The sequence below is a fragment of the Peromyscus eremicus genome, chromosome 4, assembly GCF_949786415.1.
Source record: "Peromyscus eremicus chromosome 4, PerEre_H2_v1, whole genome shotgun sequence".
NCBI lineage: Eukaryota > Metazoa > Chordata > Mammalia > Rodentia > Cricetidae > Peromyscus > Peromyscus eremicus.
In genome coordinates this window covers 85,172,857-85,188,050 of record NC_081419.1, presented here as the reverse complement: position 1 = coordinate 85,188,050, position 15,194 = coordinate 85,172,857, and the positions used below count along the sequence as shown (strand labels likewise).

General features: G+C 36.3%; 1 protein-coding gene across 1 annotated transcript in view; it reads left to right on the top strand.

The window, feature by feature from the left end:
• Nucleotides 1-11,846, top strand: part of Ano3 (anoctamin 3) — a 306,379-nt gene extending 294,533 nt beyond the window's left edge. Inside the window, exons 25-28 of the mRNA XM_059261076.1 lie at nt 58-205; nt 3,856-3,936; nt 4,095-4,200; nt 8,581-11,846. Coding sequence (XP_059117059.1) covers nt 58-205; nt 3,856-3,936; nt 4,095-4,200; nt 8,581-8,763 — 518 coding nt within the window. The 3' untranslated portion in view covers nt 8,764-11,846. The remainder of the gene's footprint in view (nt 1-57; nt 206-3,855; nt 3,937-4,094; nt 4,201-8,580) is intronic.
• The last annotated feature ends 3,348 nt before the right edge of the window (nt 11,847-15,194 follow it).

The window sequence follows — 15,194 nt, the reverse complement described above, 5'->3', positions numbered from 1 at the left end:
CAGAATGCTTTCATCTTGTTCACTTTTACTCACTATCTTTATTCTTTCTCCAACCAGGTATCTGGCTTGGAATTCTTGAGGGAATTGGCATACTGGCTGTGATCACCAATGCATTTGTAATTGCTATTACATCTGACTACATCCCACGTTTTGTCTACGAATACAAATATGGCCCTTGTGCAAATCATGTAAAGCAGAATGAGAAGTAAGGTTAAAATTTACATATTTTTCTAATCTATTTCATAGTTGCAATTAAAAGGAGAGCTTACTGGGAAGTTTTGTTCTGTGCCCATTAAAAAGTAATGTTTCTGGTCATTGTATTTATAATGTGTCTATTAGATAAAAGCAAATGGGACTGAGAACAGAACATGCTTTCTATAGCAACTTATTTTAGAGTCTGTTTTTACTTGAAAATGTGTCAAAATGCTAAGAACATTCTAATTCTTCTCGAAAGAGCCAGTTCTAAAGCCTGAATAGACTCTGCAGCATCTTCAAACCAGGCAATGCAGAGTCATTGCTATGCAGATGGGAAAGTGAAGCTCATAAAAAAATGGAACAAAGACAGTAAAAAGTGAGAAACAGAACCTGCAAAGTCTGCCATCTTAGTGCCTAGACATTTTCAGGAAGCACATAGAGCCAGGGGTCTGACTGAAGCAGAATCGCCTCCTTTTGTGTGGTTAGAATGTGCTTTTCATTCAAAATTGAAAAGCACACTTCAAAGTAGGGTAGCCTATCAACCTCTGCAGTACTTACCCTTTTTGTTTGGTTTGGTTTGGTTACTGACATTTTCATTCAAACAGTTCTTTCAAGTCAGGAAGGGGGCTGTTTTGCTCCTTGTATGATGCTTAGCAGCATGTGTGGTCTCTAACCAGTTGATATAGTGACAACTATCTTAATCTATACATTCTGATAACAATAGGTATCTCTAGACTTTGCCTGCTATCCCCTGGGAGGCAAAATAACTGGATATAGACAACCACTTTAGGCAATATTTGTTACCTCACATGTTTCCTTTGTGTAAGGTATTAGGGGACAATGCATGTGAGAACTGACTATAGAGAACTGGGGCACCTTAAATGGCTTTGTAGGTGGATATCCGCCTTTGATGTAAAATCTGTAAGAAAATGCAGAAGAGTGAGAGCAACAATAGGTATGGATAGAGATCATGGGCCACAACAGGTGGAGCTTTGCATTGATCCTTAAGGAACTACTGGCTAACTGGTATTTCCCTAGTACACTGGGAAAGCCCTTGAACACAAGTGTCCTTCTTTTTAAGAGGAGTAGTGATAGAAGCATTGTACAATTGATTTTTTAAATAGGTCTTAGAGTCCTTAAGAGATATAAAGGGATTCAATGTTAGACACCTTAAATATGAATTCTTACTTTGTCACTTGTTAAGATATACATAATCTGTATGACATGGTTGATTCATAATAGTAAGTGTTCATAGGCTGTATGATTATGAAATGGTGTCTGAGAATGTACACAACGTAAATATAAGGTTGTTTCAATATCGATATTGAAAAACCAAAATGCTGCCTTTTTGTTAATGCAAAATGATCTAGGAGCAGATTTTAAGAATTTGAAAAGTATAAGTCAGTCATTTCTCAACCTTTTAGCTAAGATCAAGTGTGAAATATGTAGAATTGCTATCTGGTGTCTTTCTTATACAAATTACTAGCCAGTAATTCTATTGCCACCTAGTGGTTGAAAATTCTACAGGCTGAGTTTACATTTCAGAACCTGCCTTTCCGGTGGACAGCGCCTGACATCTCCATATTCAGTGACCAATTTTAGCTGCAGATCAATTTTCAGGCAAAATGATGCAGTTCTTCTGTGATTTGGACATCATATATCAAGAGGGACACTCAATTACTTTATAATCTTCTAAGTATACTTAGCAATGAAATTGAAAAAAAATCTGTCCAGGTTAGAAATTTTCAGAGCAAGCCCTGAAGAGACAGACAGTAGTGGAGGGGATATACCGACAAGAAAACAGTTGACTAATGCTGCAAGATAGAGAATGGACAAGGCATACAGTTGCCATTGTTGCGTTATGACTAATATTTCAAGGGTAAGAATAATAAACACGTCCTTGGATCCAAATTTTAAAAACTGTTTTTCCTAGAGGAGTATTTCTCAAAATGTGGTCTGCAAGCATCCTTTAGGGTCTATGATTTAAACACAATTTTAAAATTATTATATTGTTTATAACATTACCATTATATCATAATATTATTATAATTATTGGTGCATTGTGTGTATGAGGGAGTATTGTGAAAGTTAAAAGACATGTTGGGGTATTTCCCTTCCAACACATGGGATAGAACTCAGGTCCTCAGGCTTGGGGACAAGTACCTTAACCTCCTAAGCCATCTTATCAGCCCACATTAACACTGTGTTCACGGTAACACTACGATTTTATTTTCCACCTTCAACTTCTTACATTTAGCTTGATGGTGCATCAACAATGGTGGCTACAGCTCCATATGACTACGCCTAACTTGGAATATTGGCATCAAGTTCCATGGTTACTAATATTCTCAGCCATCATGTAACCACCTTGAAAATTCCAATGAGAAAAGCAAAGTGTCCTTCATGAAACATTAATAATTATTAATTTTACAAAATCTGCAACTTTCAATCTTCTGTGTAAAAAGTGTCACACTTTGCTATACCAAGTGCTACTAAGCACTCTGTAATTGTTGGAGTTGCAAGACAAAAGTCAGTCCCAACAAGAAATAATAATGGCCAGACTGTTTTTCAGACTCTTGAATTTAGTATCTACTCTTTTAATATATAAAGTTAAAAAAAATCACCTGACACTTTTAATTATTTTTATTATCTATATTCAATGTACATGGTATTGTGTGATATACGAACTTTTTAACAGAAGTATGCTGCATACTTAAAGTGTATTCCCTTCATGGCCACACACACACTAGCTCCCCTCTCAATATTCCCCATTGTATATCTAGACTGTTTGACTTCTGCTTTTATGTCATAGTTGCATACATAATTTTATGCGTCTATCTAAAATCTAAGAAACACACATGAGAGAAAATGTGTAACCATTGTTTTTCAGGTACAGACTTAGTCATTCAATATGATTATTTTCATTTGCATCCATTTTTCCTGCAAACAAGACAACCATCATTCTCTCTCTCTCTCTCTCTCTTTCTTTCTTTCTTTCTTTCTTTCTTTCTTTCTTTCTTTCTTTCTTTCTTTCTTTTTCTTGTTTTTGTTTTGTTTTGTTTTGAGACAGGGTTTTTCTGTGTAGCTCTGCATATTCTGGAACTTGATCTGTAGACCAGGTTGGCCTTGAGCTCAGAGACCAGACTGCCTCTGCCTCCTGAGTTCTGGAATTAACGGTATGCACTACCACACCTGGCTAATAACCATCTTCCTTGATGAATAAAAGCAACTTCACTGTGTGTAAATACCTGTTTTGCTCATAGTTGAGTATCAAGCACTGAGAATTTTTGTAACAAAATATAGATGCACAATAAACATATTAAATAAGTAAATAGATAATAAGTATTACTAATAATTAGCCAATCATGTTGCATGCATGTGTGTTTACAAAAGACTTACAGACTTTAAATGCACAAGTAGCAGGATGGCTCATGGAAGAAAAAAGAAATCACTTTTAAAAAGTAAACTAAATAAAAAAAGCAATGGGGTAAATATTGAGAAGAAATGACAGGACAAGAAGACATGAGACAGAAATAAGAAAGCTGAATACTTAAAATAGAGGGAATAATGGCATTTATTAAATCCTGTCACTTGTAAAGAAGAAATCATTCAAGAAATGTATTAATTTTTGACTCATTTAGTCCTGTCCTTTTTTCCTAGTTGCCTAAAAGGATATGTCAACAATAGCCTATCCTTCTTTGACCTGAGTGAACTTGGGATGGGAAAATCTGGTTACTGCAGGTATTTACCTAGAATGTATTTATCTTCCCTGCTTGCTTTTTGCCATGCCATCTCCTCCCTTCTACATGTAAAACAGCTCATTTAAACTACTGCTTTGGGGTTTGGGTAAGCAAGGGCATTTTGCTGTCTTTCATGTTCTCTGTTTTTGTGGCTTGCAGGTACCGAGACTATAGAGGCCCACCTTGGAGTTCCAAGCCCTATGAGTTCACGTTACAGTACTGGCACATTCTCGCTGCTCGGCTGGCCTTCATTATCGTGTTTGAGGTTAGTCACGGGAGAGGTAACTGTGAATAACTGCCTTGCTGATTGATATATCAGTTTGGTGTCAATTATTTACTGACTTCTAAGAAAGGACTTTGGTAGGCCTGGGAAAAGGCTCGGATATGGTAAATTAATTATAAGGAACATGAAAAATAATGAGCCTGAGCTGAATAATGTAACCACAAGTTAATAGTTATTGATACAAGAAAATCAGGGAGAAAGATACTATCTCATAAAAAATTGTGAGGCTCCTACTTTCAAGCTCCTAGTGGCCATGCTTAAAAAGAAAGGGATAGTTTTCACGAGCTGATAAATTAATCCAAATCTACCCATGAGGATAGAAAATTCAATATTTCTGAATAATTAACTCAAAATATAGTCAATCATGCATATATTTGTTTTTAAAATGGGTGATTCCATATTTTGCCCAAAACTTTTATTAAAAATGATTGGAGTTTGATTATCACAGACATGATAGTATTAAACTGTAATCCTGTGAGGCAATTTTGAGAGAACTGTATACAGCATTATCGTCTTGTTTCATAAATCATGATACAGTGAAGAATTTAGCACTGAGATGTATTAAGCAACTTCTCTGAGTTACCACTGAGTCAATGAACAATTTTCTATTTTCTATGGCCAAAAGTCACAAAACTTATTATGGTCCAGCCTTAACAATCTTCTTACCAGGGTCCCAGGAGAGAAGCTACGAACGATGTCATGAATTATTTTCAGGAAAAGAATCTAAGTACACTGAGCTCTTTTGTCCATCTACTTTATTCCTCAGGGATAAAATTCTATCTGCACAGCTTCAGTTCTTCTCTCATGCCTAGCTCCTTTCTTGCCTGATTTCTCTCTACATTTATCTGCTGTCCCATCTAAGTTCTGTCTTAATTCTCTCATCTTAGTTCTGCCCCATCTAGATTCTCATCCATCTACTTCTTTCCCATCTCAGCTCCTCTCCCATCTCCTTCTTTCTCATCTTGTTCTTCCCCATCTGGCTCTTCCCCACCTGGCTCTTCCTCGACTTCTATCTTGTTTCTCTAGTACTCTCTTCTAGTCCTTCAATCTAGTTCTTCCCCATCTCAGTTTGTTTCTCTCCCATTCTTACCCATCTAGTTCTTCTATTCTCTTTTCTCTTCTCAGTCTCGTTCTCCCAAGTCTCTGAGGTTTACAGTTATATACCCATACAATAACAATGCACTGGTTAAAACGAGGTCACCAGGCTTGAATTCCCTCAGGGTCAAAAGGAGTGGCAATAAGACCTACACAAAAGAGCAGTAATTGCCAGCCATCATCTGCAACCCAAAAGGGAAGTGGTTAATGGGGAATAGCATCAACTGAGGACTAAATTCTGTTAATATCGGAGCAAAGGGTGTTTTATGTACTCAACTATATTCTTAGAAGTGGTTAGGTAAAGTATTAGGAGTCTATCAGTGATGAGTGAAAAATAAAACTGCCTTATTTTCCTTTGGCCCCTTATCTGTCCAAGCTATCTTGGCTACTGCTTTCTGGTTGGTCTGGGGAGTATACTGGGCAGCCTAGTCAGCTTGGTGTACCAGTAAGTAGAAACTCTTTAGTTCTGAGTTAATAGTTAGAGGTAGATCTAAAACTAGAGATAAGACTTTGGAAAGGGAGAAAGTTAAGCTTAATTAGCACATCCAACAGGCCTTCTCAAACAGATAGTCTGGATGCTTAAATTTGTTCTTAGAGAATACAGAGGTATCTCTGATAAGATACTTCTGTCAGCATCCAGGGATAATCCTGGTCAGATGCTGCTAATGACAATAATTACAGAAAGGCCTGAAATTAGGGATCCTGGTTGTGTTACTGCATAGAAGGTTATCTGAATACTCCATTAGTAGAGGGGAAATTGTGCCCAATGAATGATGGAAAAGCTACAATAGCACAGGAGAAATTCATAGCAGGAAAGGGCTAATAATCAAAAGCCAATATCAACAAGACTCCTTGAGCCTTGGCTTGACCTCTGGAAGGCCCTTGGATTCTTCCGGGTATTAGCTTGTCATAATCAGCTGAATTCTTATTTCATGTTATTGCAGCTTGCAGTAAAAAAAGAGATAGCCATGTCTAAAATTTTTGGAACAAAAAAGGTTTTGTTTTTGTTTGTTTTATTTGTTTGTTATTTGAATGAACTTCTCATGTATGCCAAACTGGTTTCAAACTCGCTATTTGGCCAGGGTTGATCTCAAACTCCTAATCTTCCTGTCTGTGCCTCCCAAGCACCAGAATTACAGGCATGAACCACCACACCTGATTCCTATGAATCTGGGGTAGAACCCAGGCTTTGAAAATACTAGGCAAACATTCTACCTACTAAATGTTGAAAACCCTTTTTTAAAGACAATTATTCATTGCAAGTGATTTCCAAATATAAATTACAAGTTTGTAATGAAATATCTGAAAATGAAATGTTTGCCTCTAAAGGTCTTAGCCAGGACTAAAATTCTCTGATTTAATGACTTTCAGACTCAATAAAAATATATCCTTACTGAATGAGACTTTCTACTTCATTGCAGGTAGTATAACAGTTCAACTCATATTTTCAACACAATATTTCAATGAGATATTTCTTGTTATCTAGTTTTAAAATGTACATATTCTGTATATTCCTCAGAAGTCAAGTGAATAAAGTTAATCAGACACAGTTCAGAGTACCACTCATGGGTCCCTGTGAGAGAGACCCTCTTTATTTTTCTTTCTTCATTCCCCATTATGGGTCCCATAACCCCAAATCAACCTCTATGAAGCCCTTACGCTTGTTGATTTTTAAATATGGTTGCTTGTCTACGTATAAAAATATAGTATTATTTTGGGTGTCCTATTTTCCAAATAACTTTAATTATTTTGTATCTTAAAGTTTTATTTTTATCTTTTACTTATTTTACTTCAGATCTAGAAGGAACTGTCAATGAGCACCTGCTTGTGTTTAGAACACATCTACTAAACATGAACTGTAATCTTAAAATACAGTGAAGTATTTATTGTCATAGATTAGACTTTAGTAAATCATGGCAATATTTTATTTGTATTCCAATAATTTTGAGGAACATTATTAGATTTTTTATTAAGGAATTTTTTTATTCATTTTAAATACCAACCACAGATCTCTGTCTCTTTCCTCCTGTATATTATATTTAAATGATCAGGAAAGAAAGTCCTGATTGTGTGTGGGAAAGTATAAACTGCTTTATTGCTATCTACTTTTCAATGCATTTTCTTGGGACTCATAAGCAAGTACAACTAAAAGTACAATGAATTCTTCCTTTTCTTGTGAAAAGGTTATTGTCCACTAAAAGCCTTCACATAAAAGTATTGTTTTAACAGGCCATGCTAACCCCACAAATACCACATTGTTCACTCTCTTTTCTGAGAAACAGAAAGACCTAACATTCTCATAGGATATGAGTAGGAAATACCATTTGAGCAGGGTTCCCGTTGTGCCAACCACTCTATGAGCCTCTACAAGTGTGTGTTTATTTAATTCCTTTAAGAGGTAGTGTTGTCATCACTATCATAGACACAGAACATAGATGAGTTGATCAAGGAGAAACATCTCTTAGTAGGATAAAGGCTTAATTGATCTCATTCAAATTCCAAGCTTTTACTTACAGGTATAATGCCTTGGATTTACATTCTTACTTGTTCAAGTCTATCACTAAACTGGGTGTGATGGTGCACATCTTTAATCCCATCACATGCAAGACAGAAACAGGTGGATTTCTATCAGTTCGTCTACAAAGAAAGTTCTAGGCCAGGCTGACCAGGAATATATAGCAATATATTAATTCTCAAAACAAACAAACAAAAAATAACAAACCTCCATTATTGACAATTTAATTTTAAAACATAAATAATACATATTTTACCAAAATTATGTAACATAGCTCAAATGTTTCATAGTAGTTATAGTGACATGGAACTTGTAGAATGGAATTTATAAAAAATAATTTTGTTGTGGTTGAGTCTAATAACTAGCTCACAGGTTTATGTAGCATGTATTTTTGTCTATTGAAAATACATTTTTCTGAGAATAGCCATTCATATTTGTGTCTGTTAATGGGTATTATAGTAATATTGCATAGCATGTAAGAATTTTGAACACAAGAATTTAAAATACTTTTTTATGAAGTGATATTATTATACAGCATTAAAAAGAGGAAACACTTTGTTATCTAACTGATACTCTACAGTAACAGTAATATTTGTGTTCTCCATATAACTCTTGAAATCAATATTCTAAATGCTACACATTAAGTTCTGATGCTCGATTTTAAGGCAAATGCATCATTGTTCATGACTTTTCTGTTTTACAATGAGTGTTCTGGAACCTTTGAAAACATAACTTTTCCTCTTAACTTACAGCACCTCGTGTTTGGGATTAAGTCATTCATTGCATACCTGATTCCAGATATACCAAAGGGCCTCCGTGAGCGCATACGACGAGAGAAATACTTAGTCCAAGAAATGATGTATGAGGCTGAACTGGAGCATTTACAGCAACAGAGGAGAAAAAGCGGTCAGCCTATTCACCACGAATGGCCTTAGGCAGTGCCTGTTAACCAAAAGGGGAGGTACCATGAGTGTGAAGGAATGAGGCCCTTGAAATGTAGATGGGATCCAAGAGGAAAGCATAGTTGGCAAAACCACATGTATAAAATGCTACTTGGAAATACATCACAGCAGCCTCTGGGATTGAAATACTCAGACTTCTGAGGAAAGAAAAGACTTGTGACCTCCAAAGGGATGCAACTGACATGGCAGGGAGTCAGGCTCTGATTCTCAGAGCAAGCCCTCAGGGGAGTTCTGTGTTTGGAGTCCACCCAGTTCCATCAGCAGCAGAGCAAGTAGGAAATGCAGTGACGAAATTTCCAGAGACAGATTTCCACGTAAATGTTCACAAGCTGGGAATACTAATCAGATTCTAGAACTTGCAGTTGAGTTCAGACATTCACAAGAAATGAGTTAAATCAGTTGTTGGCTCTGATGTCAGAACTCCATGTTTCTTCAGCTTACAGGCTGGTGGAGTTGTTTTTGTCTCATTGAGATAATGGGTGTATGCACACGGCATTTATGCTGCTTTATGTCGACTATGCACTTGAACAGTTGCACACCACCATAGTAGTCAAACCAAAAATCCAAATTCCAAAAAGAACACCTTGGAATAATTCTATTATATTGGCTGTGATTTAAGTTTGCTTTATCACTCAAAGCCAAGTGCACTGCCCATTTTTTTAATTAATGAATGCCACAGATCCACTTTAAATATATGAATGCCTATTCTTGTATCATGTAGACATGACTAATTCGTACTTTACTGAAGAAGCCTATCTTATATTCTATTCCATGTGCTCCTCTCTGAGTTATTACAATCTCACAGAACACTATGTTGAAACAATGTAAATATGTCAATGTTCTTTCACTATTTGCACTTTTTAACACTGTGTAATGCGAGTTCCAGCTTATGGAACTCTAAGACTAGTTACACAGGATGCTACTGTAATTTCTCTGTTCATTCAGGAAGTCCAAAGCCAAATGTTCTGCAGCACTTATGCTTTTTCTATAATATGCACTATCAATTATGAGCTAATGAAATAATGCATGCATAGAGTGTATTATTTGCATAAAATACCTTTCTGAGTTTCACTTTTTAATCATAGAATGGAGATTTCTTGGTTTTGATTTGTTTTGTTTTGTTTTTGGATGAGTTGACTTTTATTTAATTTCAAAACTCTCTAGAAACAAAGTCAAATTAATTAAGAAGATCATAATTTCATTTGTTGTAGACTCCTTATTTGAATGTCAATTTTGTCCACACACTGGAGGAGCACAAATGAAGGGGTGTTTCAATTCAAGAAAGTTCAGAGAAGGCATAAATTAAGGAGGCAGAATAGAATGAAAGGCAAGGGGTGAAGTATATGGTTATATGGTAAAAATCAATACCCCTTCCCTTGCAAAACAAGATGGGCTAAGCTTTTTTCCCTTGAGAATAAGGTGGGAAATAACACAGAGAACACACATATACACATACACACAGAGAACACACACATACACATACACACAGAAAGAGAGCATGATTTGTTCAATTTGCTTTTGTTCAATTAAGCAAAACAGAAATATTTACAAAATTTAAAATATTGGATTAGGCATACACAAAAATGAAACTACTTTGCACACATACTAATAAATCTCTAAAACTAATCGAAGAAATTAGTTTCACTTACTGGAAGTGTGCTGTCCTAATCCTAAAATTTAAAAAAAAAGATTTGTTGACTTGATTATGGTTGTTTTATAGTTTCTCCCAAGGACATTCACTTGTCTATTTTCTTTGTGATTCTGGGCCAGGTATGCACTGGGACTCTAAATTATTCCACAGGATCTGAAAATGTAGCTCAGTGGTAATGTGTGTCTAACATGCATGAGGTACACATGGACTCAACTCTGAGCACCACTAAATACATACATATACATAATACATAATACATGCATACATACATATATATACATATATACATATGAGATAGGTGGTAAATTCCTACAGAAATCCTTGTTCCTGGGATTCTTTTACTGCAAATATAATGGCTAATTCCACAAATTATCCAATAGATATTTCAGCTCCTCAATTTTGGAGCATTTGTGCTCCCTTTTCTTTATTAATTAAATGTATACATGTGCCTGAGCATAATATTTTCTTTACCTAGCATTTACATCTTTTCCAAATTAGGGATGCAAGACATACATGGGTCGTACAGGAGGACAAACAATAATAGCTGTTTCCTTGAGAATTCTTTTTCTAAAGTTTTCTATAGTCCATTGGGGTTTAAGTCATATTGATTGATATGAACAAAGAAAGATATTTTAATAAAAGTTGTAGTATATTAATTTAGAAACGTGTTCCCTTATATTTTTGAAACAGATATGAGAAACAGAGAATCAAAAAATTGTCTGAAATATTTGTTTTGTAAGCAGTTGCAGGACAATCAAACTTGGTGTTATCATAACTGACAATAAAACACAGACAGCCCCTCACAGTATGTTAACTTTAGAGGATCACTCTGCTTAAGTTGAGAGAAATGTTTTATATGTGTTTTTCATATGAATATGAAGTATTTCTCAAAGATTTACAGCACACTATATTCTCAGGAATTCTGTATGATGTGAATGCTGCTCATATATTTTCGTATTCTCACTTGTTATCTTTTTATGCTAATAATTAATGAATATGTGCATGCAGTCTGCCTTGACAAGTTGTGTGAACCACTTTAAGTCTTAACTGTAATCGTCTGAGTCTGTGTAGGCACTTTTAGGTGAGACACTGCTGCCTGGCTGCATGATGAGATTCAACTTGAATGCTAAATGATTCTTGGCACAATATACTATACAATGGAATGGATAGAAGATTTTTTCACTCAATAAATTATCATTTTTACTATAATCTGCACATTACAGTTCATTCTGTTTTGGGGTTTTTTGTTTGTTTGTTGTTGTTGTTGTTGTTGTTGTTGTTTTTTCAAGACAGAGTTTCTCTGTGTAGCATTGTGCCTTTCCTGGATTTCACTCTGTAGACCAGGCTGGCCTTGAATTCACAGAGAACCACCTGCTCTGCCTCCCGAGTGCTGGGATTAAAAGCGTGTGCCACCACCGCCTGGCTCTGTTTGTTCTTTAAATAATTCAATTGGGATCTGTTGAATGGGTATGGGCTGGAAAGATTGCGCAAACTTTAGCCCCTGAAAGCAATAGTTTTGTTATTCTTGGGCAAACTCACCACTTTCAGACTATCTCCTGATAATGTTCTCATCTTAAAGTCATTTGCAGTACGGGGTAAAATGGGTAAAGTGTTTGCTGTGCAAGCTTGGTGACCTATTTCTGCATCATCAATACTCACATGAAAAGCCAAACATGGTGGAATATGTCTGTGACCCCAACTCTAGGAGACTGAAATATAAGGATCCTCAGGGCCAGCCATTGTGGCCAATTGGTGAGCTCCAGATTTAGTGAGAGACCCTATCTTAAAAGATAATGTAGAAATCAATAGAAAATCCTAGACATTGACTTCTGGTCCGCACACACAGGCATGCACACATGCATACACACACACACACACACACACACACACACACACACACACACACCCCACAAAAAGGAAGAAAATAGATGTTTGCATATTAAAGTGCATGTGAGATATCACATTAATACTAAAGACAGTTGTGCTAGAAGCAGATGAGAAAATAAATTTTATTAGGTCATATGAGGGCAAATAGGCTTCTATCATACCCAATCACTTTCTTTCTTCACATATATGCTGCCTTTCCCAATCACTATTAAATTCACCCAGGAAAAATAAACCTTAAAATATTGGTTTGAAGAGATGGCTCAGCAGATAAGAGCGCTTGATGGACCAGTTTGATTCCCAGCACTCATTTGGTGGTGTACAACCATCTGTAACTACAGTTCCAGAAGATCCAGTGCCCTCATCCAGTCTCTGGGGGCATGAGGCACACATGTGGTGTGCAAACATACGTTCATGCAAAATGGTCATATACAAAACACAATAAAAATATTGTTTTAAGGGGGGGAAAGGCTTTATTTTAGTCTATGGTTCCATGGGGATAGAGTCCTTGTGTCAACAAAGGCATAGTAGCAAGCAAGATGCTAGCTGATTATATTTTTCACCATACACAGGAAGCAGAATGAAGGAACAGGAAATGGGTTGAGGCTATAAACCCTCAAAGCCCATCCTCAGTGACGTACTTCATACAGCAAGGTTCCACCTCCTACAGATTCCATAACCTCTTCAAACCACACTACCAACTGTGGACTAAGTTTTCAAACACACAAACCTATGAGAAGCATTGCTCATTCAGATCACAGAACATGCAAGGCAGCTCTGGTCATTTGAATGTGATTTGACTCCATAATCTCATAGGGAGTGGCACTACAAGGAGGTGTGGCTTTGTTGAAGTGGGTATGGCCTTGTTGGAGGAAGTGTGTCACTGTGGGGATGGGCTTTGAGGTTCCCTACACTTAGGATATCACCCAGTGTCTCAGGTGACTTCCTGTTGCCTGCAAGATATAATACTCTCAGCTCCAGCACCATGTCTGCCTGCATGCCACTATGCTCCTTGCCATGATGATAATGGATTGACCCTCTGAACTATAAGTGAGCCACCCCAATTAAATGTTATCCTTATAAGAGTTGTCATGATCATGGCGTCCCCTTACAGCAATAAAAACCCCGATACAACAGCTTAAGGGTGTGAGCCAAGGAGCTGAGGATTTGAACATTGTTCTAACAATCTATGTGGAAATAACCAGTACAATCTCCCTGGGACAGGACAGGAAATTAGACACAAATGCAGTGCAAGCCAAGGAAGGAGATTCTTATCTTATAGCCAAGAATCACCAACTTACCCCTTTTTTGGTTTTAGATTTGATGGTTCAACTTGAAAATTAGTGCTGCTTATTGAATAACTTAACTATATAATTGGATAGGTTAATTGATCAATTAGGGGAAAGTTTAAAAAATGTAATCAGACATGTGTACTCCATTGTACCCAAATTAGATTAACTCAATGACTTCCAAACAGCATTCTCTGTTTTATAGAGAGAGTCATTTAACATCTTATCTCACTGCTTCTATTTTTGGAGCTCCAAAGAGAACATTTTGAAGAGACCAAATATCCTGGTTTCATTTGGAAAGTTAAATGTTTTCCTATAAGCATTTCTATTCAAAATGAAGTGTGCCAGCAATGCTTAGTCTAAAGGAAGGATTAATTGAGATTTAGCTTCAATTATTAATCAGCCCAAGTTCCTACTGCTGTGGAGTTTTATCTTTGTAGAGATGATAAATTTCTTCCCATCAACCTTGCCATCTTTGTTCAAGTGGAAATTATCCTTGTGACTATATTTGATAGATTTTTCCTAAAGACCATCCTTGTTTCATCCACAGTAGACCTTTAAAAAAAGCAAAAGTTAAAGCAGGTTGGTTGTTGAAAATGTCTCCTAGTTGGGGCTAATCTAATATCTAGTGTCATCCAAGTCTACCATCATAGAATAGTAGCCTAGTAGATTCCTAAATCTGCTAGCTGCTTTGTAATGGGTGAGCTGTTAAAGCAACCTGATAAAATTGCTTCAGCATTTCTTGACCCTAAGTGGCAACCCTAGGTTACAATGGACAATCAGCATCAGCTTTTCTCTCTGTCTTTCCGTAAGAAGGCAAGGCAACAATTTTAGAACCTATCTGCTCTGACTTCTTTAATTCATTTTTCCAACTTAAATCTTTGGATGTAGAAAACAATACCTTTTGCTCTCTTTATTTTTGACAAAGCAAAATTCCTAAATTACTAGTTGAAAAGAAAACATGAGAGATATATTTGGAACTTCTCAGAAATGTAATTGTGGTGTGGATGGCCAGCCATACATGATGCTAAGTCTCACAGTCTCCATTTTACCTAATGCTACCAAACATTTTAAGCCAAATTCACTATATTTTGAAGCAAGAATTATCAATAGACACTATTTTTCTTGCTGCCTTATCTAAGTGAGCAACAAGGGATTGAATGACCAGAAAGGAAAACAAATCCAATTGCAAAGTATTAGTGGAAGTAATGCTTTGGAGGTGGTGGTGGCAACCTGGGAATATCTGACCTAGGTACAAAAGCATGTCCTCTCTGCAGGTGCTCCTTTACCTTCAATTGTGAATATATCTTGCTTTTTTTCTATCCAGATACCAAACAAGTTCACTTCATGTTTGAACACTTAAAAACAAATGAGACTCATTTTCATCCTGTGTATTTGTGTTTGTGTGTCTACCATGAGGCCCAAATAAACCAAACACTGCATACTTTATCCAAAACATTGAAAAGAATGGCCTTGTATAAAATATGGTGAAGTTTATTATAACATCTGTTTATTTCTTAGCTAATAGTTCCATCTTAGTTTCTAAAGTTTACAGAAAGGTTTTCAAAGTAGTAGACCAC